Source organism: Lepus europaeus, chromosome 3 (genome assembly GCF_033115175.1).
Source record: "Lepus europaeus isolate LE1 chromosome 3, mLepTim1.pri, whole genome shotgun sequence".
In the NCBI taxonomy this organism is placed as follows: Eukaryota; Metazoa; Chordata; class Mammalia; order Lagomorpha; family Leporidae; genus Lepus; species Lepus europaeus.
The window spans coordinates 153,331,330-153,357,681 of NC_084829.1; the positions used below are offsets into that span (position 1 = coordinate 153,331,330).

General features: G+C 39.3%; 1 protein-coding gene across 2 annotated transcripts in view; it reads right to left on the reverse strand.

Moving 5' to 3' along the window:
* The window catches only part of LOC133756266 (nesprin-1-like), a 175,170-nt gene that overhangs the window by 64,192 nt on the left and 84,626 nt on the right, over nucleotides 1-26,352 (reverse strand). For both annotated transcript variants that reach the window (XM_062186946.1, XM_062186947.1), the window contains 7 exons: nucleotides 24,273-24,427; nucleotides 22,629-22,776; nucleotides 20,410-20,504; nucleotides 16,490-16,724; nucleotides 15,677-15,871; nucleotides 10,308-10,433; nucleotides 6,929-7,084 (listed from right to left, as the gene is read on the reverse strand). In XM_062186946.1, the coding sequence (XP_062042930.1) occupies nucleotides 6,929-7,084; nucleotides 10,308-10,433; nucleotides 15,677-15,871; nucleotides 16,490-16,724; nucleotides 20,410-20,504; nucleotides 22,629-22,776; nucleotides 24,273-24,427 (1,110 nt within the window). The remainder of the gene's footprint in view (nucleotides 1-6,928; nucleotides 7,085-10,307; nucleotides 10,434-15,676; nucleotides 15,872-16,489; nucleotides 16,725-20,409; nucleotides 20,505-22,628; nucleotides 22,777-24,272; nucleotides 24,428-26,352) is intronic.

The window sequence follows — 26,352 nt, forward strand, 5'->3', positions numbered from 1 at the left end:
ATTTCTCTTGGGTTTACACTTACAGTAGAATCAGTGGGCCACGTGGTAACGCTACAGATTGTGTTCCAAAGTGGTTGTGCTATTTTTATATTCCCATCAGCAACAGGATCCCAATTCCTCCACAGCCTCATCAGCATTAGTCTGTCAATTTGATAGCAATCCTAGGATTGTGGAGCGCTTTTGATTTGTAGTTCTCTAGTGGCTAAAGATGCTGAGAATGTTTTCATATTTCTTTGCCATCTGCATACCTTCTTTTTGGAAAACTAGTCAAATTCGTTGTCCATTTGAAAACTTTGGCTGTCTTTTTATTAATGAATTATACAAGTTCCTTATATACTATAGATACAATGGGATTGTTTTCTTACTTTTAGGTGTAAAATTATTCCACAATTCTAAAGTTCTCTTAATTTGTGATACTCTTGTTTTGAACTGTATTGTTTGAACTGCTATTGACTATTTCTAGTTGAATAGCAAAAACATAATATGATTTCCGTGGTAAGGCTTAAAATGTTTTTCTGTACAGTCCTATTGACACTGCTAGCAATTCCACCATTGATTCCTCTGTATTAAACATCTGTCTACTGATTCTCTTTCCACTCAGAATTTCTTTCGAAAAAGTTTAAAAACAGAGATGATGAAAGAATTATATGGTAAATATTCATGATATACTCGTTGAGTCTAAAATTGCTAACATTTTGCTTTTAATACATATATTCCTTTATCAATCTATTTAATTTTTATGTACTTTAATTTCCTTTTAAAGATGAAAATAAAATATTTGTATGGTACCACGGTGGACTGTGTTAGTGATTAGACAGACAAGATTTAAAGTCTCAGAGGACTTCAAATGTCTGTGATTCTACATCTAAGAAAACAGAATTGCCCATGAGCTTAGGGCCAGCATTAGGTATAGTGAGTTACCTGGAGAGTAAGCCTCATAACCTACCATAGTTTTTGAAATGCCAACATTAGAAATCCATTATCCGTGAATTAATTACAACTTTTCAAAATAAACATTTCTTTGCTTTATGCAGCACACATGAATGCATTATTTCCTCAATACTTATGATGTCATAAGTATAGTATAACTTACCACTTAATTGTTGTTGCTTGAATAATACAGTTCAACCAAAGGCAGTCATTTGGAGTGGATACTAACATGAAAGAAAATAGCTAGGAAAGTGCAGGTCAAGAGATTTTAGAGGGGCCTGTGCTGTGGTACAGCAAGTTACACCACACCTGCAGCCCTGGCTTCAGTTCCAGCTACTTCTCTTTTGAACCAGCTCCCTGCTAATGTGCCTGAGAAAAGCAGCAGAAGATGGCCCACATCTCTAGGGCCCTGCTACACATGTGGGAAACCCGGAAGAAGCTCCAGGTGCTTGGCTTCGGCCTGGCCCAGCCCAGGCCCAGCTGTTGCAACCATTTGGGAAAGTAAACGAGCAGATGCAAATTTGTTCTGTCTCTCCTCTCTCTGTAACTCTGGCTACCAAATAAATAAATCTTGGGGGAAAAAAGTTTGTGGAACATGAGGTTAAAAGATAAATTAAAGGGGCCAGTGCTGTGGCACAGCAGGTTAAAGCTATGTCTTGCAGGGTCAGCATCCTGTATAGGTGTCTGTTTGAGAACCAGCTGCTCCACTTCTGATCGAGCTCCCCCTGCTGATGCACCTGGGAAAGTAGCTGAGAATGGTTCCAGTCCTTGGGCTCCTGCACCCTAAAAGAAGCTCCTGGCTTCAGCCTGTCCCAGCCCTGATCATTGTGACCATTTGGGGTGTGAACCAGGAGATGGAAGATCTCTATTTCTCTCTCCTTCTTTCTAACTCAGCCTTTCAAATAAATGAATAAATCATTTTTTAAAAGATAAAAAAGTTTTAGAGACAAATTTTACCTTAAGTTTTTAAAGTAGTCAGAAAATTAATAGAAAAGCATTTGATTCAATGGAATCATTTGTGGACTATCTAGCGTCATCCATAGGTCTGCAGAGGAACATTTTTAAGCACAGAGAAAATAAATACACTGGATACTGAGATTCAATGATGTCAAAAACAGCTGAGGTCTTATTAGAAACATTGAGGATTATAGGTCAATTGAGTAATATGAGTGTTAAATGAAAAATAAAAATAATCATGTCAATTGTAAAGAAAAAAGCCTTCTTCTCACTGAAATCCTAACATATTTTGGTAATGTTTAGTTTAACTCAACTAGAAACATTTCCAGGACAGCGCTGAAGAGCATAATCCTTCAAACACTCCTTTTCTCTCTTCTGTTTCAACTCTTCTAAGATTTTGGACTGTCTTACAGATATGACTTTTTTCATTTTCATTCATAGACTGTTATGTTACCAGCAGGATTCTGGTTGGTAACTGAATTTCTGGATCAACTCATATAAGCTGAAATTATATTTTCATAATTGCTAGCTGCTTTCTAAGAAAAACTTAGAAACTGTGATCATTCATATTTAAGATGAACAGGTGCATAGCTTTCCCCTTGAGTACTTCTACTCTGAGTAGCTTCCCCTAAATTTGACCATGAGCCAAGAATGAATTCTAGGGGCTTCCTTCACCAGTATCTTCAGGGAGGGTGACTACATAATAGAAAGATTATATTACTTTGAGAGGTGGGTATTATTATCATTGTCCCATAACAAGGAGGGTGAAGGCTGAACAAATCTGAGGCATTTGTTTATCATTAGCTTGAGATAAGACCAGCAGGGCTGCAAAATAATCTTACGATCAAACAGCTGGAAGCAACTGAGAATCAAAAATGGTCTTCTCACTTCCTAGTGATGTGACCAGGGCAAGGTCACTTATCATCTCCTAGCCCATTCTCTTTATTTGTAAGTTAATCTTACATGTGTTTTAAATTCATTAGCAAATATGTATTACTTGTAGCACATGAGAGGTCAAACTGGCTCTTATGACACTCCACCACTACTCTTACTGCTACAACATGTGACTACAGGGCATCATTTGAGTTCGCTTCCTCCTTGACAATCCTGTATTCAACATCTGCACTAGGAAGCTTGGATATTTGTCTCTGCTGTTTATCCTGCACTGTGAAAGCGCCGTGTACATTTGCTTGCTGTGGAGGTATAGCTGAAATAAGAATGGAGGGCCACAACCAGGGCCAAAATATTTTTTTCTTTTTTCTTTTTTTTTTTTTTTTTTTTTTGACAGGCAGAGTGGACAGTGAAGAGAGAGACAGAGAGAAAGGTCTTCCTTTTCCGTTGGTTCACCCCCCAGTGGCCGTTGCAGTTGGCACGCTGCGGTTGGCACGCTGCGGCCGGCGCACCGCGCTGATCTGAAGCCAGGAGCCAGGTGCTTCTCCTGGTCTCCCACACGGGTGCAGGGCCCAAGGACTTGGGCCATCCTCCAGTGCACTCCTGGGCCACAGCAGAGAGCTGGACTGGAAGAGGAGCAACCGGGACAGAATCCGGTGCCCCAACCAGGACTAGAACCCGGTGTGCCGGCGCCGCAAGGCGGAGGATTAGCCTAGTGAGCCGCAGCGCGGGCCCAAAATATTTTCAAAAGATGTCAGTTCAAAAGCAGGCAGCATCTTGTTTTCAATTTCTAAATATCATCCTTAAGTTGTACGGTAAGAGAGCATTACTGTCCTTTTCTTTCGATGCAGTCAAAAATCCTCAAATGATTAATCAACTCAGCACATATTATGGTTTCTGAATGGCACAAACACGCTGTATTTCCTCTAGAGTGACAGCTGAACAGGAAATACATCCTTTTTTACTTTAAATATTTTTACCACGACATCTAAAAAAAAAAATCAACATGCAATTATAGCTATGCTACACATTTATATTTCAGCCAGAATTACAAACAAATCTACAACCGAACACAAGAATAAAAACAAGTAAAATTCACGGCTGTACACAGGTAGCACTGACCACCTGGGGAGTGTGTTGGAAAATCAGATCCTATTACACATTCACCCTCCCTCGCAAGGTTTACTTACAGCCTGTCTTCTTAATTCTCATCTGTAGTCCCAGTTACCTCTAACTTCTCACCAACTGCTTCATTTGGAATAGGAACAGACTGCTTGCTCTTTTACACACACAGTGCCATGTTTAACTAGCGCTTTTGAATTCTACCACGAGACAGAGGTACAAGCTCATTTCCTTTTGTGGTTTCATACTTGACAGAAGCTCACCGGAAACAACTTACTCAAAAACTAGCAGCTAGTCTATTTCCTTTCTTACAGTTATATCCTGGTACCTTGATTAAACTTATGACTAAACTCTCAGTTTAAATAACTATATTTAATTGAAGTAATATGGGATAAGTATGCTTTGGGTTCATCTCTTAAGACACTCCAATACAGGTAGTTTCCACAAACACTTTATACTCAATTGGCTTCTTCTTTTTTACTTCTTAATCTACCCACAAGTGCAAAATACTAATCTCCTCACAGCACATCAGATGATCAAGAGTCACTTCCCAAATGCATTTTGAAACAGACTGTCACCTTTGTATATCTACATTTCGTGAAATTATATATCCACATATTGTAAAACTATTAACAATTAATAGTAAGACTTGCTATTTTTAAAATGTTTATTTTCTAAATGTTTTCAATTTAAATTTTTTTTATCTACTTGTTAGTCAGAGGGGGTAGAGATAAATTGATTTTCTATCTGCTGGTTCACTCCACAAATGTGTGCAACAATCAGTGCTGGGCCAGGCTAAAACCAGGAGTCCAGACCTCCATCCATTTGCCACCCACGTGCTAGACCAGGATGGAATTCCAGGTTCCTGGTTTCAGTCTGGTCCACCCAGCCCTGGTCGTTGTGGCCATTTGGAGAGTGAGCCAGCAGATGGAAGATCTCTTTCCTTCTCTGTCTCTGTCCCTCTTCTCCATCAATCTACCTCTCAAATAAACAAATCTTTAAAAAATTAAAATGAAGAAAAACAGATGGATAGGCTCACAAAAGTAAATGAGAAATGCTATGACAATTTCTTATTATTTGTACTCACCAAATATATTTATAAGGCATATCATAAGGTCTTTATATCATAAAAGTACAGAAAAATTTATTTTTGCTAATGTACTACTTTCAGATTAAAGAATTCAGGAAAAAAATAAATATTGTGAATAGTGTTACTACATTCCATGAATAACTCCATGTAAGTGTCTCAGTTTTCATTGAGAATACTGAACTCTGACAAGCAGGTATGATCATTTTGAACCCAAGTCACTATAGTTTTTGAAAGTCATCTCTAGTGCATCTGCTGTTTAAAAATGTATTTTCATAAGAAACTTCCTATCTACCACATGTGCTCCAGTCTTCCTCTGGTCCATGGTTTAAGAAACATCTGGAGTTTTAATTTAAATATACAGAGAGAAATTTCCCAATGAATTCATTTGTTGTTGATGTCAAATAAATGCAAAGGCCTTGAGCCTCTTAAACTGTTTACTGGTTCCCGAAGAGCAAGAATAAGCATCTTTAAAGTAGGAGACAGTAGGGACAGCAGGGAGAAGGGCCATGAAAAGAGATTCCAGGGCAGAAAGGTTGGCATGGCATACAAAACATGAGTCTGGGGTGAACACTAAGGGGCCCCTCTGCAACAGCCTCTGGCTCAGCTTTCAAACACCTGCTTATCCCCAGCTAAAACCTAGGTGGACTTCTACTTGAACTGCAACCTCATCAACATATCTGTCCATTCCCTTCACATCGGTCTGTCTCCTCCACTCTCACTTCAGAGCTCAGTTTGAGATCCATCCATTACAAAGAGCATCTCCTGTATTCCCTACAATCCACACTGCTCAAAGCTTTCCAACATCTTCATACATTTGTATATGTTGCTGTTACCTGTTTATACTTTGCTTTCCTCCTAACTGTGTAGAATTTCTAGCCTAAATTCAATTGTAAACCTGATGGTAGGAACAAGTATTAAAGGAACAAGACAGGAGCTGGCGCCGTGGCGCAATAGGTTAATCCTCCGCCTGCAGTGCCAGCATCCCATATGGGCGCCACTTCTAGTCCTGGCTGCCCCTCTTCCAATCCAGTTCTCTGCTGTGGCCTGAGAGGGCAGTGGAGGATGGCCCAAGTGCTTGGGCCCCTTTACCTGCCTGGGAGACTAGAAAGAAGCACCTGGCTCCTGGCTTTGGATCGGTGGAGCTCTGGCTGTGGTGGCCATTTGGGGAGTGAACCAACAGAAGGAAGACCTTCTCTGTCTCTCCCTCTCACTGTCTGTAACTCTACCTTTCAAATAAATAAATAAAAAAAAACTTAAAAAAATTAAAATTAAAAAATAAAAATAAAAAAGGAATAAGACAGACATGACCCCTGCATCATGGAGAGTGTGACCACAAGACCTTAGACAGCCACCTGCTCTCTACTTGGAAGCCTTTAGTCTGCTGTTCCATTTTGTCCATGATGTCTTCTTCTCACTGTCTTTCCCCCAATATTTCCTTTTGATTTCAAAATCAAAACCTTATCTGATTTCAAGGTATTGTGCAAATAGAAAGTAATCAACAAGTAAGGTATAAGTACCATACACCTATGAGTTACTAGAAAACAACTCCAGTAAGTCATAAGTAATGATAAATCTTGTTTATGAACTAGCTCCACAGCGTTGCTGAAACTGTAAATAAAACAATGCGTTTTCTTTTCACACAGAGAATGGAGGAGACCACCAATATCTAACAAAAAGTGCACTTGTGAACCACAACATTATGTTTTCTCTTAATAATGCCCCAGCCAAGAAAGGGAAATAAAGATATTTCAGTTTAGACATTTCTAAAATAGAATGTTATGATACAATTGTCTAAATCAGAAACATTCTGGTTGTAACTGTGGAGAACGCCCCTCATCCATACTGTGCTAGATGGATGGGTCCAGACCTTTGACATCCTGAATCATCTCCCAGTTCTCCATCTTTATGAACTAATCTCATCTCTGGAACTTGCTTTACCTGGTGGCACAGTTCTTCCCACTGTCTTTGCAGAAGCTCAATGCGTTCGTTAAGGATGGAGATGTCATCCGCGCTGATAAAGGCTGAGAGAGTGTCCCTTAGCAGAGTCAGCTGTGTCAAGTCATCTGTCCAGCTTCCAACTGCATTTTCTAGCTCCTGGATTAAAAATAAAAGTGTCAACGATTTTGGAAGTGTTTTTGAATACCCTCTTGATTCGACTTCCTGTCTATCTCACTGAACTTCAACATCTAATTTGGATCTCCATTACTGGCTTTCTAACAATCTGGTAAGTTACCAAGTTCATCTGGTAAAATACCAGGTTGCTTTCAGAATCTTCCTACTCTATTTACCATTTCACTGATACTGATCATATTCATGAAGGAATATACACAGATTGCTAAATGTAGCCTTCATTTCAAACACTGTAAGTTACCACATTCTGCAGTACATACTTATAATGAAATAGCTAAGCTCTGCTGCTGTTCCTACTCAAAAATAATGAACTGGGAGGGAGTTTGGCCTAGTGGTTAAGACAGCAGTTATCATGTCTCTGTCTCACAATTTTAGTACCTGGGTTTACTAACAAATTGCATTTCCAAGTCACATTTCCTGCTAACGCAACCCATGGGAGGCATCAGTGATAGCTCAATAGGGCTCCTAAAACCCACACGGGAGACAGATACTGAGAGCCTGGCTTCTGGCTTTGACTCAGCCCCATTGCAAGCATTTGGGAAGTGAATTAGCAGGTGGATGCTCTCTTACTCTGTCCCTCTAACTCTCAAATAAATGCTTTTTAAAAACAAATTTTTAAAAATGTACTGAATGCATTTTCTATAGGATCAAAGTCTTCTTCCAGTTAACAAAAAAAAAAAAAAAAAAAAAAAAGAAGGATGTCCCTGTCCTTTTGGGGAATGGTTTAAGAAAAAATACACATAACAATATTTGAATGAGCAGACATTAGTTTTTGCAATGCTTTGCCAGCTGAGCCGTTTTGCAGCTTGTGTAACTCTTCTCTGCCAGCTGTTGTTTCTGGAGTCCAGCTAATTTAGTGTGTGAACAGTGTGTTTCACATGGCTTTTTCCCATCTCTTTTTGTCTCCTCATACAGGAGACAAGTCTCCAAAGACAAAGGGAATTAGCAATACTGGCTCAGGCTAACTTCACACGAGATTCAGGCAAAGAGGGTTTTAGTCTAAATTTTCCAGGTAATTGCTTTGTTTTGCTGCTAAGGGTGGTTTCAGAGAGCTGGACTGAAATGCATGCAGAGTGTTTTTGCCTTGGATTTGGGGAGATAAAAAAATTGAGGACCTGCGGTAACAGTATTTGGCCGAAAGACCAAACCACCCAAGTGAATTTAAAATGCAACATTCAGTATATTACATTATGCAACATATTCTTACACATACTAAATTGCTATACCAATGGGAGAATTTTCTCTTCTGAATACAAATTTTTAGCTCCCAATGCCAAAATCAGATTTGCTGTTTGGGAACAATAGCAACTCAACAAGCATCCAACTGTTTTAGACTCATAGTTTATAAGGAGTCTTCAAAGAGTTCATAGAAAATGCACATCGTGGAAAAACTTTTCAGAAAAGGTTTGTGCCAAAGCAACTCTACCTTTTAATTTTGTTTTCCAATACCTTTTTGAAGTTCCCTTATATTTATCCATTTGGTGAATCAATGTGGTAAAAATATAGCTAGGCAACCATGATACTTATAAGAAGTTATTAAATTTCTAGAAGCCTCAGTTTTCTGATCTTCAAAAGGGAATCAAAGGAATGCCCACACGAGCTTGTGTGAGCTATCACAAGCATAGTCATTGAAAGGTAAAAAGAACCTAACAAATGCCCACTTCTGCTTACCGGAAGTTTTCCTTACTAATTTGCTTATAAAATTACAACAGGTTTAAAAATAAAATTTTTAATCTGACAACCTTTGCATACTTGTTAAAATTACACTTCGAGATAACATTTCATTCATCATGTATGGTGTAAAACATACTTTCATTTACTACTTTTTCCTAAATCTGCCCCTCTCAAGTTTCAAAGAATATCCTTGAATTTTAATATCAAGGAAAAATTCTTACACTCGCATCTTTTTAATGACTTCTAGCCTTCTTTAACAATTACAGTCTCCCAAACTTATCACTTCTTAGTCAATGTGAAGTGGAGAATTTGATAAAAATCCTGGCCATATAATTATATGTAGAGTTTTAAACAGAACTGTCCTAGAACTACTGTTTGTAAATGGATACGTGTAAAGGTTTGTATGTGGTTTGTTCCCCATAGTTCCACATGTTAGAGGATTATTCTTCAGGGCGGTAGTACTGGGAGACTCTGAACCCTTTAGAAGTGGGGTCAAGTGAGAGGTTCTTATTGGGAACAAGCTGTCAAAGGGGATTAAGGCAGCTCTTGTGTGACTCCTTAGTGGTTTTTTGGACAGAGTTGTCATAAAAGCGTGTAGCCAACACCACCTAGCTTCCTATATTGAGGGTGATCACTTGCTCCTCTATACCCTCCTGCTATTCCATTCTCTTTGATATGACGCAGCCAACAGGGCTCCCACCAGAATTGAACTAATACAGGTGCCAATTCCTTGAACCCCCCCAAATTGTGTGCCAAATAAACCTCTTTTCTTTATGCTATCAAGTATGTGTTATGGTAATGAAAAGCTAGTAACACGATAACATGTATAATTTGAAAGAAGGCATTAAGGGCCCTTGTGATACTATTACCACATTGCTCAGCAGGGAACTGAGGATCGGATGCCCCACTTGAACACCCAGGTATGACTGGAATGAATCCTACAGCCAGTAAGCAATGCTAGTCTCCATGATCTCAGAATGCAGAGAGAAGTCTGTATCAGCTACTGATCTGCTTTAGATTTAAGGTGTTGATTGTAATTTTTATGTAATTAGAGCACTGAGTAATTTAACGATTGTATGTCTCCATGCATTAATGAGATCTGCTTGGGTCTGGGAGGCAAGGCATGTTTCTCCTAGGGTCACTGTCTGCAGCTCTTCCAGGATGTTGATTCTTGGTCTTCCATCCATAAACTGGGCTCTTCTGCTGGAATGACTCCCCTGTGTGGATGCTTTACAAAGATTGCTTTTATTGCTCTTGACACAGCTTTTAAATATCTTTTATGTAGTGTTTTAAATTTTCATTTGTTTCCTCGGGGTGTTCTGTAAACAAGTCTGTAATTTCATCAACTGTATATAAATCAGCCAAGCAAGTTTTACCAGAGAGCTGTCTGTCCAACTGTTAGCCAGGATCTGCCGGCAGACAGTTGTAGGAATTGGATGGGATTATGCTTTCAAAGGCATTAGCTCAGCAGTGACACCGTTGGGTCACCGGGCAACTCCGGCCAGGAACTCACCTTGCAACGCATTTGCTCTGCATGGAGCTCCTCATGGTGATCCGGCAGAGGCTGGGAAAGTGTCTTTTTGAAAGTGCGCAGTTTCTCCAGAGAATCAGCTATCCCTTTCTCACACTTTTCCCAGTCCTATAACAGGATAAAAAGAAATCATGTGGATATTTTTGAGGAGGAAATCAGAAAAGAAAGGAAATATTTGAGAGAGAGGCAGACAGACAGAACTCCCCTCTGCTGGTTCATTCCTCAAAAACACACAATGATAGGAGTGGACCTAGGTTGAAGCCATGAGCCAGGAATTCAAACCAGGTGTCTCAAGTGGATGGCAGATACCCAACTACCTGGGCCATCATCTGCTGTCGTTCTACATGGAGTACATTAGCAAGAAGTTGGAACTGGGAGCAGAGCTAGGACTTGAATCCATGTACTGCATAAACAAATGCTTAACTGGGTGGGCAAATGCCTGCCCCAGAAACACTTTAATTCCCAGGGAAAGTATTAAAGTTGCATCAGTGAACATCATTAAAGTACATCCATGCCCACTGCCATAGTAGGCAGAGTACCCGGGCATCAGAAAAGCTAAGTTCAGAATTGACTCAACTGTTTATTAACTGTGAGGCCTTAAGAAGACCATGTGCTATGTGTCAGTTTTCCCATGCAAATGGAACCAGTGCACTGTGACATAGAAGGTAAAGCTGCCACCTGCAGTGCCGGCAAACCATATAGGCACCTGTGCAAGTCCTGGCTGTTCCACTTCTGATCCAGCTTCCTGCTGTTGTGCCTGGGAAAGCAGCCGAAGATGGTCCAAATCCTTGGGCCCCTGCACCCATGTGGGAGACCTGGAAGAAGCTCCTGACATCAGATCGGCCCAGCTTCAGCCATTTTGGCCATTTGGTGAGTGAACCAGTGAATGTAAGATATTCATATTCATTCTCTCTCTTTCTCTCTCGCTCTTGCTCTCTCTCTCCCTCTATGTAACTCTGCCTTTCAAATAAATAAATATTTTTTAAAAAGATAATGGAAATAACGTGAATTCTCTACAATTTTTGGAAGACTAAAGGAGGCAATGAGTGTCAAGGCACCAAACACTATGGCCAGAGAGTTTGTGTACTAAAAAGTTACCTGTGCAGGTGGGAGTACAACCAAGTACCTTGCCTCTTTTCCTAGCTGTACCTACAATGGTTTCCAATCTCTATACTCTCTCAAATGTACCATAAGGGATAGAAAAAGGGACATAAAATTCCTTTTAGGATGAAAAGTTATGAAGTGAGATGAAATATAAAAATAATACAACGCTAACTGCAATTCATTATACAAAGGGGTTTCCAAAAGTTCATTTAGAATTTACATTATCCCTTTAACTCCATTAACCCACAGACTTTTGAAGCCCCTGCGTATGAATAACATAAGCCACAGATTTAATTTGTTACCAGAGTGGAAACAGTTTGATTGGTTTTATCTTGTCTGTGTTGATAAATGCAGCAAAGAGTTAAAAGCATATCACATAAAAGCCCATACAAATCAAGAAGTGGAAGAAGAGTGATAATGCACAACTTAAGAAATATATATCCAGCATGTCTAGTAGTGATAAGTGCTCTGGACAAAAATATATCAGGGTAAGTGGTAGAGAGCATACAGAGAGTGTGGTAGATCTCCAGGTACTAACAAAAGAAAACACAGACCAGATGGTTATGTTTTACAGGGTTACAGAGGAAAATGGTAATAATGGTCTCCTCTGGGAAAGACAGACTTTGGATGACAGTGTAAGTGATATTTCACTTTTTACTCTACATACCTCAATTTTAAGACACATGTACTTATTTTGTAATTTAAAGAAAAAAATAAAGAGGAACAATTAGAGGAACTGTAATGGAGATTGATTCTTTATAACCACCTGTGACCAAATTAATTTCTATCTAGTATCCCAGTGAAAATGCAAATTAAATTCAACTAAACGAATCTTCCTTAGTTCACGCAGTGCTACACCATTGTATTGTACTGTTCATTCGTGGCTTCTGTGTTTCAGGTCATCCTCAGTGGCCACTCCCCAAACGAAAAATCATTAAGCTCCAAAGACAGACAAATGGTATGACAGCTAGAATCACTTTGACTAATTAACATGGTGCGAAACCATGTTACATTTTCCCTTCAGAATCCCTCATTTGTCATCAGTAGCCTTTCCTTGTGTAGAGTCTTTCTGCCTTCTCTCCTGGCACTTTATTTGTAGCACACCAGCCCACAGATTACCACAGTTGTCTTCGGTACAGGTGTGGACTAATGTGCTTCCTACTCAAAATATCTAACTGAACTGGGAATTTGGACCAAGATTTTCAATTCTCTTTAAAATTCCTCCAGGGATAATTTCCACTTCCCAATAACTAAAAAAAATACACCCTCCCCCCACCCCTCCCCGCACAAAAAAAAAAAAAAAAATCTGTGCTTTCATGGGCAAATCTGTTCCAACTCTCCATTATTTTAAAATGTTTCTGTGCTTCTTGGCTAAATTAATTAAAATGTTTTTGAGTTTCTTGGCTACATAATTAAGGCTAGGCATGGTGAACATAAGCAAAAAGGTATTCTGATTAAACTGAACAATTAAATAATGATACATGAGAAATCCATCAATATGTATTTAAAGTATGTTCACTGAGCTGAAATAGATAGGTCAGCTCTTATTTTTCCTAAGAGGCAATCATGAATCAGATGAACATGCAGGCCATGAAATTACAATGACTGTCTTTTTTTTCATCCTTAGGGCATGAAATTAAGGGCTAAAAATACTCCAGTGCGATAGCCATGGTGAAAAGATACATAAAAATGAGGCTGTATAAACACTGCAATTGAGATTCATAAATTCCTTCTTAGGCAAATAGGGTGTAGTATATGAGTCAAAGTAAACTTTAGGAGTAGAATAGGGGTTTTCCTTCCCAAGGGTGACTTAGATTCTAAAGCTATAACCAAGTATTTTTTATTGCATGAGTTATAATGACATAACCTAATGTCATGGCCTGAAAACTCCTATTAAGTGGATGCTTTATGCACCGAACAATAGATTGATAAGACAAGCAAATATAATGACTCAGACATCACGCCTAATTAAGTCTTGGAAATAATTCCAAAAATCACAAAGAGAAACGTATTATGTACATGTTCTCTAAAGAATGATTTACACTATTTAAATTCTTTCCTTAAAGCAAAAACAATCAGGCATATTATATTACTGATGAATTATCCTCTGTACAAATAATACTTCTTTGCAAGTATTCAGTGATATTTTTGATTATTTCATTCACAGAGGATAATATATTATTAAGTACAATTTAGTAGAACTCAATGGGTGTTTATGCTTTAGGCATTAAATAAAGCAAAAATCCTGGAGTGGAAATTTGGAACAGTGGTTAAGACAGTGGTTGGGGGGCCAGCACTGTGGCACAGCGGATTAACGCCCTGGCTTGAAGCGCTAGTATCCCATACGGGCACTGGTTCAAGACCCACTGCTCCACTTCCAATCCAGCTCTCTGCTATGGCCTGGGAAAGCAATAGAAGATGGCCTAAGTCCTTGGGCCCCTGCACCCGCATGGGAAACCCTGAAGAAGCTCCTGGCTCCTGGCTTCAGATCAGCACAGCTCCGGCCTTGACGGCCAATTGAGGAGTGAACCAACAGATGGAAAGGCCCCTCCCTCCCTCCCCTTCCTCCCTCTCTCTCTGCCTTTCCTCTCTCTGTGTAACTCTTTCAAATAAATAAATCAATCTTAAAAAAAAAAAAAAAGACAGTGTTTGGAATGCCTGCATCCCATATCAGAGTGTCTAGGTTCAAGTTTTGGAACTGTTTTCCATTGCTCCCTGCTAAAACACACTTTGGGAGGCAATAGGTGATGGCTCAAATAGTTGATCTCATGCCTCCCATGTGGGATACCCACATTGAGTTCCAGGTTCCTGGCTTTTGCCTGGCCAAGCCCTAGCTATTTTGGACATTTGGAGAGTGAACCAGCAGATGGAAGATTTATCTGTCTGTATGCCTATCAGTGCATATCTTTCTCTCTGTATCTCTGCCTTTAAAATGAAGATAAATTTTAAAAGTTTTAAAAAGCAAATGCATTCCATTAACTTTAGTTAGTACTGCCGTTTATTCAAACAATAAACCAAATTCAATATGCATTAAAGTCTTGATTATTAACATATACAAAACCTCAGCATTTGGCTGTGCTCACTTTTACAATGAAAATACATATCAACAATGATATAATTACTGCCATTTATTTAGTAATCAATATAGCACCATATGATTTAGCCTCATTATTTCATTAACTCCTCACAATGGTCAGGTGAAGGAAGTAGGATTATTTCTGCTTTACAGATGAGGCAACTGGGACTTAGGTAACATGACCTAACCAAATCACTAGGTTTGCAATGGTTTTATTTATTTATTTATTTATTTATTGACAGGCAGAGTGGACAGTGAGAGAGACAGAGAGAAAGGTCTTCCTTCCGTTGGTTCACCCCTCAATGGCCGCTGCGGCCAGCACACCACACTGATCTGAAGCCAGAAGCCAGGTGCTTTTCCTGGTCTCCCATGCGGGTGCAGGGTCCAGGGACTTGGACTATCCTCCACTGCACTCCTGGGCCATAGCAGAGAGCTGGACTGGAAGAGGAGCAACCGAGACTAGAACCCAGGGTGCCGGCACCGCAGGTGGAGGATTAGCCTATTGAGCTGCAGTGCCGGCCTTGCAATGGTTTTAATTTGCATTTATCTGAATCTAGAGCTCATGCTCTTTTTAACTGCTGGTTTAATTATGCATTATACGTGGAATTAGAGAGTGCAGAAGAAAAACACATTGTAGGACACGTGGATGAGGCTCATTTCCCCAGACTCACTGTGTGCTCAGCATGCAATTGGTTTCCAACTAAGGGCTTGAGAAACTTCCTGGAGATTTTATTGCATAGCCACTTGCATGGATAAGCTAAGATAAATTGAGAGTATCTTTTTGGGTTGGTTTTTCCCTACTATAAAATAAGAGATATCAATCTTGAAAACCACTTTAGAGTTTTAGATTAGGGAGTGGAATCTACTCTTTGAATTTCTGTCTGGGTTTATAAAGTCATCACATGGCTAAGGCTTAGCAGCAGCCATTAATCAGAACTCACAACTTGGAATGTCTTAGTAGACTTTGGTGGGGGACTTTCCTAAAAGATGATATGCTGAAAGTTGGGAAACATTTCCAGTCCATGCAAGACAGGACAAATTCTTAAATAGAGCACAATTAGATCAAAATACTGTAGGCTGCTATTCAATGATCTTCACATTATTTGATTCCGAAGAAAACAATGGGAGGAAGTAGGGCAACTATTAAAAGGGCTTTTTGGATCGAACTTACTTTCAACAAGAAGGCCAGTTTTTTCTTCTGTTCCTCCAGACGCACACTGGCTGCTTTCCATTTCTCTTGGATTTCAGTGAGTTCAGCTTGCAAGGCGGCCTCAGCCCCACTATCAGCCGAGAGCAGAAGCTGCTTGCCAGCCTCCACAGTCAAGATATAGCTGCCTTGTTGTCGCAGAAATACTTTTTCCTTGAACTAAAAGGAACCACAGCTTTTTACTTTCTCTTTCTTGTCTTCATAAAATACCCTCCATTTTGGTACATAAAGCATGCCCTCTATGGATGAGGTCTCCCAGATAAATTTGGAGGGGAAAGAGATCACAGAAGAGCAACCTTTAAGGGATGTTAGCCCATGGACTATGCTGGGAAGGGCAGATTAGGGTGCTGCAGCAATCTGTCTCCAGACCAGGGAAATTAAGGGACCAACTGGGGAGGGACAAAGAGCTCATGTAGCACTGAACCCAGGAGTACTTAAGTTCCATGTTGCAATCGCTTATGAGTAACAAATACAACAGCACAGAGCTTTCCTTGCATCCACACTGTGGTGGGGCTGGGGGGAGGGGTGGTCAATGAGCTGCCACAGGCCTTGGGCAGTGAAGGGAGGGGCCCTTGAAGAGGAGCAGAGGTTTATTTTAACTTCCACATTCACTCTGGCTTTGCAATGCAATCATTTTTTGTCTTTCTGTTGACATTTGTGAACAACGTTTCTCTTAATTCCAATGTCACTCAGAGTCCTTGTGAAGAACTGAGGCTAAGGTAAATTGTGCAGTGGAAACAGAGAAGAGGTTTGAGAACAATATGTTTCCCACCTTACCTGCACTTCATCAAAGAGGGTTCTTGCTTGCTGCAGTGCTATAGGGATGCTCCCGAGACCACTCACGGGTAGATAGGACACTTCAACCAACCATTTACGAAGTTTTTCTGCCATCTCCCGATAGCGCTGCCACTGGCGAACCTGGCTGTCGATGATCCCCCTCCTCTGTTGGGCCCTGCGAATGACTCCCTGCCACTGATTACTGAGGAGAGTCAACTTCAAGTTGAACTCATCCCTGGAGAGGAAATAATTGCACGGGGAAAAGCACCATTATCTTTGATGCAGTCACACAGTCAGCCAACATGTACCTTCTCAAAGATTGTTAAGTCATGAGGGCAGATAGTTTCAAACATCATGCCATCATCTGTCACTGAATCTATTGCAAGTAATTTTAAATTAAACCACCAGCATTTGCAACAGTGAGTGTGTTCATATTTCAGCACAGGTGGGTAGCAAATATATAACAAGGTCATTGTCACTTTTCCCCAGTGCATTAAAGAGAAGAGTAATGGGAAGTGCTCCAAGCCCTGCACACACTCATAGCAATGTGTGTAGCCCATGACCCAGTCATGTGTGCCCCATAGCAGGAAACCATGTGCAGAGATCTGATTTATAACTGTCTTCACCTAAAATCATAAGCCACTTTGGAGCAAAAAGCTGTGTCATTTTAGCTGGACTCATAAGCCATTTAAAACACATTATATAACTTAAGATTTTAAAAATCTGCACTGCATAAACTGAATACTCCCTTAAAATAAGCAATCCCAGTCTTAAGCAAATTATTTCACATATGAATCTAAAGCACTCCCTCTACATTTTAGGCCCACTTCACTTTGTTAGAAAAATGAAAGCTGTCTAGTCATTACAGTCTGCATATCAATTGTTCACATATTTAGAGAAACCAAAATTTAAGCTTTCTCAATTCAAGGCTAGATAACATCAGCTCCTTTGGGCACCAGTTTGAGTCCTGGCTGCTCCACTTCTGATCCAGCTCTCTGCTATGGCATGGGAAAGCAGAAGAAGATGGCCCAAGTTCTTGGACCCCTGTACCCATGTGGGACACCTGGAAGAAGCTCCTGGCTTCGGATGGGCCCAACTCCTGCTGTTGCAGCCATCTGGGGAATGAACCAGTGGATAGAAGACACCCCCCCCCCCCCTCTGCCCCTGCCTCTCTGTAACTCTGACTTTTAAATAAATAAATCTTTTTTTTAAAAGTATAGCATTACTTGTGTTTTCTCTATTAGTTTGCTTTTGTTCCTCAAATACACTATTCTATCCTTTTATGAGGGTGATATTAAAACTGAATCAGACTTATTATTCTGGAATACTATGGGAAGGACCTTCAAAAAGTTCTTGGAAATGGGTGTTCTGAAAAAAACAGTGCAGGGATTTAAGTTTATTTTGGTGAAAAAAATTGATATCTTAAAAATGTTTATTTGTTTTCATTTTATTTCAAAAGCAGAAAGACAGAGAGAGAAACAAAAGAAAGGAGAGATGTTCTATCCATTGGTTCATTCCTCAAGTGCCCGCACCAGCTGGGCCTGGGTCAGGCTGAAGCCAGGAGCCAGGAGCTCCATCCAGGTTTCCCACATTGATGGCAAGAGCTTCCAGTTCTTGAGCCATCACCTGCCACCACACAGGCTGCACATTTACAGGACACTGGGTCAGAAGCAGAGTATCCAGGACTCACTTTGCTATGGGATGCAGCATCCCAGCGGCATCTTAATTGTTGCAAATACTCACCCCAATAAACTTATCTTTTAATTCTCTTTTCCACAAACTTTTTGAAGCAACCTCATATTATTGATACCTCATATTATCCAAGGCCACTATAAATTTGGACTTTGTAGACAAACGTGCTTAGTTCCAAAAACTTATCTAAGGATTCAATTTAAACAAAAGAGGAACACATGGCTTATGCCAACAAAGCTGGTATTAAGGGGAAAAATGCACTGAAAAAGTTCTGGCAAAAATTTTATCTTGTTCTCCTTTTAAAAACAGATCATGACCACTTAAATTTTAATGACTTCTGTTTTGGAAAGGAAATTCTAATAGATATGATCTGTTAGACATTTCTGTAACAAGAAAGCCCCTACATGCTACTTTCCATCCCAGTCAAGAACTCTTTGGAGCCCTTGTCCTCATTCTTGTACAACTACACTGTCCCGAGCTACCTGCTAGCATGAGAAATTATTTAAAACATGACCTTGTTCTCACAGCTAAACTTGAAGCTCTGAACAACAAAGTTAACTCATGTTAACTTTTAGAGCACAATACATTTGTCATGGAGAACCTTCCTGTTGTCAACAGGCACTAATCTGATTCTTTTTCATCTGCAACTTTTGAAACCTTTTATCCTCTCTCAGGTCCAAACCTCCCACTTTCAACTCTTTGGCACTGTCTCCTAAACGTTAGCATTTAAAATTTAATAGATTTTGGCTTGCGTAGGAATTTTAAATTTTATTTTACTTAATGACTAGAATGTTTACAATATTGTTATCGAGTTGGCTAAGGGATGATAATGCAAAAGATAAAAGTTAATTGCATTTGAATTTGTTTTATTTTGAAGGCCTTAAATTCTCAGTAAAGCTCCTATTTCAGTTTGGCTTCCTTAGAACAGAATAAATATGATACCACATTTTGTTGTTCCAACCTTAACCATGAAAATCTTTCATGTACTTTCCAAAGAAATTTCCACTTAAAACTGAAATTGCTTCCAAATCATTAAAAACAAAGTCCTCATAAAAGTGATTTATTTTCCAATTAAAAACATACTAAGTTAATTATACTCACAACTACCAGTCCTAAATATGGAAAAGATGTACAAATGTAATAGGACAAATGAAGCTAACATCCCAAATATCACCATGGACAGTAGTTGAGATAAATACTGTCAACATAGTATGAAATTATTAATTCACATTTCATAAATCTGAAGACAAGCTATATTCTTATCTCTGCATTTTTAGTAAAGAGATAAATCGCTACATCCAAGAAGAACAAGAAGGACTTCATGCTGAATGCAAACTGATTTGAGGTAGCAAACCATTTTTTTAATTTATTTGACAGGTAGAGTTACAGACAGTGAGAGGGAGAGACAGAGAGAAAGGTCTTCCTTCCGTTGGTTCACCCCCCAAATGGCCACTATGGCCGGAGCTACGCCGATCTGAAGCCAGGAGCCAGGTGCTTCCTCCTGGTTTTCCATGCGGGTGCAGGCGTCCAAGCACTTGGGCCACCCTCTACTGCCTTCCCGGGCCACAGCAGAGAGCTGGCCTGGAAGAGGAGCAACCGAGACTAGAACCCGGGGCCCATATGGGATTCTGGCACCACAGGCGGAAGATTAGCCAAGTGAGCAACGGCGCTGGCCCCACAAACCAATTTTAAATATGGGGGAATTAACACAGCATGGACTCACCCAGCACTGACCAAAAACTAGACACAGGTGCTTTAGACCTGATGCTGCTGCTACTTAGCTACCAGACCTTGATCAAATCAGCTCAGATGTGACAGTCTCTGGTTTTTCATCTACAAGAGAGATGGACTAGTGATGTGTGTGCTCCTTTTAGGAGTAAAATTTCTGTAATTGTATGAGAATATTAGAAGCATCTGTTTACAAACCATTGATACAATTCATTCTGATCTATTCATCAATTCCAGTCCCCTGCAGATGATCAGCTAAGGTTGGCTAGGTGATTTCCAATTACTTTATGTCCTTCATATCATATAATAGCAGTTCTCAAAAAAGATTCAATACTCACTCATTTCAGAGATTCAGACAAGACTTTCTTCCAATTACAGAGGCTCCACTAGAGCACAATTGCCTTCGGAAGATTGGATATATGCCCTCTAATCTGCTCATTAAAAAGAAAATTACTAATTTACTAGGACCTTTCTTCATAATAATTTGTCAAAGATCCTACCTGTCATCAACTTGACCTTGTTCTAGAAGACGTTGCCCATCAATAATGATTGAGTGCAAAATTTGCTGACGACTGAACATCTCGGCTTGAAACAACTATAATTTAAAAAAAGAAGTATGTACTTTAGAGCTCCTAATTTTAGTGACAAGCTCTCTGATAATTTTCCAAAAATCTAGTTTTAGTGAGGCTACAAAAAATATCTCAAGCTGAATCAAGAAGTGTGTGTGTATGTGAGTGAAATACTATTGGGTAGGAATAATTAATTTTTAAATCACCAATTAAGATATGATTGAAGGTATTGTTTACTTTTTGGTTTATTAAAACCAAATGATTAAAAGTATAATTACTGTTCCCTTGTTTCTTTCAAAAGCATCTACTAACATCAGTTAATGCACAATTTGTGGTCTGGTTTATTCTGTGTGTATACTGTAGCCCAAATTCAGGCACAGAGCATAGGTCAAGAGCTTTGCATAAACTGAAGAAAGTTAAAAAAAAAAAAGAAAAAAAAAAAAACCTGATCTTTCTGAAGTCGGTGTTTTCAAGGTAATTAGATTAATGAAATCATTTTAGTATTTAAAAACTCAATATAAAGTCTTCAAAATTATTTCCACTATTTTAAAATAACTTCATCGGGATGTAATTCACCCATTGCAAAATGTCCAATTCAATGGCTTTTACAATAAGTAAAGACTTGTATAAAAACAACCACAACCAATTTTAGAAAACTTTCATTACCTAAAAAGAAATTATTTTCATTAGCAATGATTCCCCATTTCCTCCCAGTACCCCCAAGCCTAGGCAGCCACTGATATTCTATGTCTGTATGGATTGCCACTTTTGAATATTTCAAACAGCTGGAATCACAAAATGTGATCTTCTGTGGCCAGCTTCTCTCACTTAGTATAAAATTTTTAAGATTTAGCAAGTTGCAGTGTGCATCAATACCCCATTCCTTTTTATTGCTAAATAGTATTCTATTATGTGGATATGCTACATTTGATACATCCATTCATTAATTGAAGGACATTTGGGTAGTTTCCACTTTTGCCTATTATGAATAATGCAACTATGAACAACGTGTGCTGAATAAGTATTTATGTGGACATTGTTTTTATTTATATGAGGTACAAAACTAGCATGGAATTAGCAGTCTATAATGTAACCATTTCACAGATTAAGGAACCACCAAACTTTTTCCAAACCCTCTATATTATTTTACATCCCCAGTAGTGACAAGTAGTGACAGATGTAGTTTCGTGTGTGTGTGCATGTGTGTATATATATGTATATATATGTGTGTGTATATATATGTGTGTGTATATATATATACATATATATATATATATATATATATATATATATTCTCACCAGCACTTGTTTTTTGTTGGAGTCATTCTAGTGGGTATGAAATGGTTTCTCATTATAGTTTGGTCCACCATCTTTTACTTAATCATCTGTTTTATTTAATCAAACTCAGAAAAACTTGACTTAAAAATACCTGTACATCTTTAAATTCTATGCTTTTAAATTTTAACATGTTTTAAAATTGTTTCCATTCTCTTTTAAGCTCCTAAATTTTGCCCTTGGGTAAGTCCCATCTCTGAATGTTCATGTATTTCATAATCACACAGAACAATTTAACCATACCAGTCAAAAGCAAAAAATGAACCAACAGTTGGCTACTTAATTTACTTTTTGTATGTAATTCTGCTTGTTTCTTGAAAAATAATTATAATGCAATTTTACTAAGAGGTACACTTGGAGATATTTAATAACATGATTTTCTAGTATGAAATTGATGTTTATTTTTAAAGAGTACACAATTTTCATTTTTCAAAGTCTTTTGATCAAAGCAATTAACATCGGAAATATTAATACAGCACATAATCCAATTTGAAAACCATATTTCTACTTTGCTTCCTACTTTTCCTCCCAACTGCCAAGCCCCTTATTCCCAGTAAGTAACCTTTAGCCACAATTCTGGTACCATACACTGCGAGGAACTGAAGCCTAATACATGAGCATTACCAACCATAGAGCAGAAAACTCAGCTACAGTTTTGTAATTAAGATGCCAAAGTTTCAAACTGAAGAAACCAAAACAAAGCATGCATTTGAGCTGGCAAGGTAAAGCACTTTAAACTTCCCATGTGGCATCTCACAACATCATCCAAAGTTCTAAAACTTTTTTCTTACCCCAAATCTACTGGCATAATTTACCTCATGGGCTCTCTGCTGCTCCAAAAGATGTTGATAATTGCCTGAAATCTCTACTGCTAACTTTTGTTCCGTCTGAACCAGGAATTCCATCCATGTTTCACATTTTTCCAAGAAAGTTTGATGTTGTAGCAAAAATGACTGCAACTTACTGACAGAACAAAGATAAAGAATGGCAATTATTTTACTGCTTATTCTTATATCTCTAGCATATAAAACTATATTAAATATTCTTTGTCTCCAATTCTAATCGGACTGCCACAACACTTTCATGTCAGGCAGTAAAATAAAAAAGAAGTAGTACGGAAGGAAGAAAGGAAGGCAGAAAATTGAAAGGAAGTGAACTTTTGACTTGTTATTGTCTAAAGGATTAAAATAATATACTCCCCTTAAAATCATTTTTACTTATGAGTATTACAGAGGGCATACATTTAGCACATCAGTTAGGATGTCACTTGGGATGCCTACATCTCATATCAGAGTTCCTGCGTTCAAGTCCTGGTTCCATTTCAATTCCAGCTTCCATATATTGTACATCCTGGGTGGTAGCAGGCTCAAGTAGTCGGGTCCTTGTCACCCACATAAAAGACCTGGGTGTGTTCCTGGCTCATGGCTTTAGCCTGTTCTATCCCTAGATGCTGTGGGCATTTAGGGAGTGAAACAATGGGTGGGGGAGATTCTCTCTCTCTCTCTCTCTGCTCTCCCTCCCTTTTTCTCTTTCAAATAATTTTAATACATAAAAAGTTTTCTTATTAAAACACTGTTTAGTACATTGAACATGGAAAACCACTTTACATTTTGAGCTTCCTTTTTTAGTTCAAATTTTGTCAGTATTGTTAGACAGACTTAGAAGGTATAAATACACAGAAATCATGAACTTATTTGCTCCTGACAATACAGGTGCTAGGGTTTGAATGTGTCTCCTCCTAAGTTCGGGTACTTCAAGGTTGCAGATTGTATTTTGAGGAAGGGACTTTAAAAGGTGATGAGGCTGTGAGTTGTCCTCATCCACGAATGGAGTCATGGCCCTTATAAGGGAAGCCGCACAAAGCACTTGGTGCTCCTGCCCTTCTGCCTTCCACCATGTGAGGACATGGCATTCCTCCCTCTGGAGGGTGCAGCCAGGAAGGCACCATCTTGGAAGCAGAGAGCTACCTTTCCTAGACACCAAGCCTACTAGCATCTTAACTTTTCTTTTTTCATTTTATTTGAAAGATAGAGAGACAGAGGTCTCCTATCTGCCAGCTCACTCCACAAAAGCCTGCAATAGCTGAGGGAGGTCCAGGCTGAAGTCATGAGCCAGGAACTCAACCTGGGTCTCCCACGTGGGCGACAGAGATCCAACTACTTGAGCATTCACCTGCTGCCTCTTAGGGTATACATTAGCAGAAGGATAGAACTGGGAGCAGAGTAGCTGGGACTTGAACCCAGGCACTCCAGTACAAGAGGTACACATCCCAAGTGGTCTCTTAACTACTGCATCAAATATCTGCTTGATATTGGCATTTTGATGCTATACTTCCCTGTCTCCAGAACAGTGAGACAATAAATTTCTGTTTTTTAAAAATTAACCTGCCTGCAATATTTTATCAAAGCAGCAATAAACAGACTAAGACAACGTGAGTGATCAAAACATCTTCTGTTTACCTGAATCTTTCTGTTGTCTGAGAGGAGATGAGAGACCAGTGCCGGTTCAGGTTCTGCATCCTTTTGATTTCTTTATCATTCAGTGGTAACCTATATCCAAGCTCATTTAGGCGGTCTAAATCTGGAGCCATGCTGCTGAATTTTAACATCTGCCCCTGAAAGCAAGGTTTTAAAGCAGGCATAGAACCATAGTCAGAAAAGGTGGGGCTTTCTTTCGCATGCACAGTGAATTTCTAGTTTCAGGAAAAAGCTGACCTTTGTTCTTCTGTGCATTTCTAGGTAATTTATCTGCCATGTGCAGAAGTAGAAATAGAGAAGAGCTGAGTCTCCTCTTCCCGGGGCACTGCTGCCACTGCTATTGCTACTACCGCTATTCATTAGCCTTCATTGTCAGTGAGGAGTTCACCTGTATCATCTTATCTATTTGATTCATTTATTCATGTGATCTTGATAGAACTGATAAAGAGGATTATGCTGATGACTAAAAAGGCTCATTACTTACTCTTTACATTTAATTTATTCATGCTAATCTGCTCCTTTATTGTCTAATCATGGTAACAGTTATAACAGCCATAGCTAACATTTATGGAGCACTTACAATGAAACAAACATCATTTAAACAGCTTTATAAGTAAATACCTCATTTTCTCTTCAAAACAATCTCATGAGGAAAGTACCAGTGTACTTTTCCCTTTACAAATGAGGGAAAGAAGCTAAGTAAATTGCTCAAAGCCACACAGTTAGCAAGTGGTGGAGCTGGGTAAACAAACGTTGTTGGGTTCTTGCTAGATGAAACACAAATCTCACTTGAGTTTTGAAATGACCACACACCGCCTGGAGAGCTTCAGTGTTAGGTCCTTGAGCCTAGCCTCAAAGTGCTGAGATGCAAGCGAAAGAGCAATCTTTACTTTCATATCTCTTTACTCTCTTCAAACACAGGAAAGGTAGATGCTTGTTCTGGTTTTTGCCATGGGCATTCTTAGCTCCCTCTAGAAAATTGGCTACAGGAAGAAGAAAATGTCAAGACATCTTTAGCAATGTGGGTGTTCTCTCTTTACAGGCCATGCAAAAGCTCATGGTCCCTGAAGAAGACTAAATCTTCCCAATTGTTAGCCCAAATCACAACTATCAGATGGCAGAATTTCCATGGAAGGACATGAGCACTGAACAAAGTTGACATGACGTGGTTTTTCTCATGCACTTGGATGGATAAGATCCCATGACAATGGTAAAGATCCCAGTAGTAATCACACACTCACACAAATGCAGTAACTAAATGACATGATGAAGCTTGCAGTAACAATAGTGTGCTATGAAAGTGTCACTGGGGAACCAGATAATCAGTGGAGGCCTTCCCAAGGGAGTGATTTTGAGCAAAATTATCAATTTACCCTTTTTGGAGGGGAGGAAATTGGTGAAGACAAGCAAAGAAATGGGAAATAATATCATATGTACAGACACTGGGACACACTGTGGCTCCTTCCTGAGTGGCTGGAATACAAGAGAAGAACCTTAGGTCTGGTGGAAGTTAGGCTACCATAGACTCAACTGCTCTTTATCCTAACAACTATTGAAGGGGCCAGCACTGTGGCATAGTGGGCTGAGCCTCCGCCTGTGGCACCAGAAACTCACACAGGTGCTGGTTCAAGTCCTGGCTACTCCTCTTTGATCCAGCTCTCTGCTATGGCCTGGGAAAGCAATTGAAAATGGCCTGAGTGCTTGGGCCCCTGAACCCACATTGGGGGCCAGAAGAAGCTCCTGGCTCCTAGCTTTGGATCGGTTCAGTTCTGGCCATTGTGGCCATTTGGGAAGTGAACCAACAGATGGAAGACCTGTCTCCCCCAGACTCTGTAACTCTACCTTTCAAATGAATAAATAAAATCTTAAGCAAACAAAAACTATTGAATCCAGTGATGGTTTTAACCAGAACAAGATGCTAAAATTAATGTCTATTGTACATTATCTACTTCATTGAATGTTTAAAATAGTTAATTGAGTAAAATCATTTTTTTTCATTTTAAAAATTAATACTGTCTTTGAGTGACAACATCAACGTAATGGTTAAATACGTGTATACAGC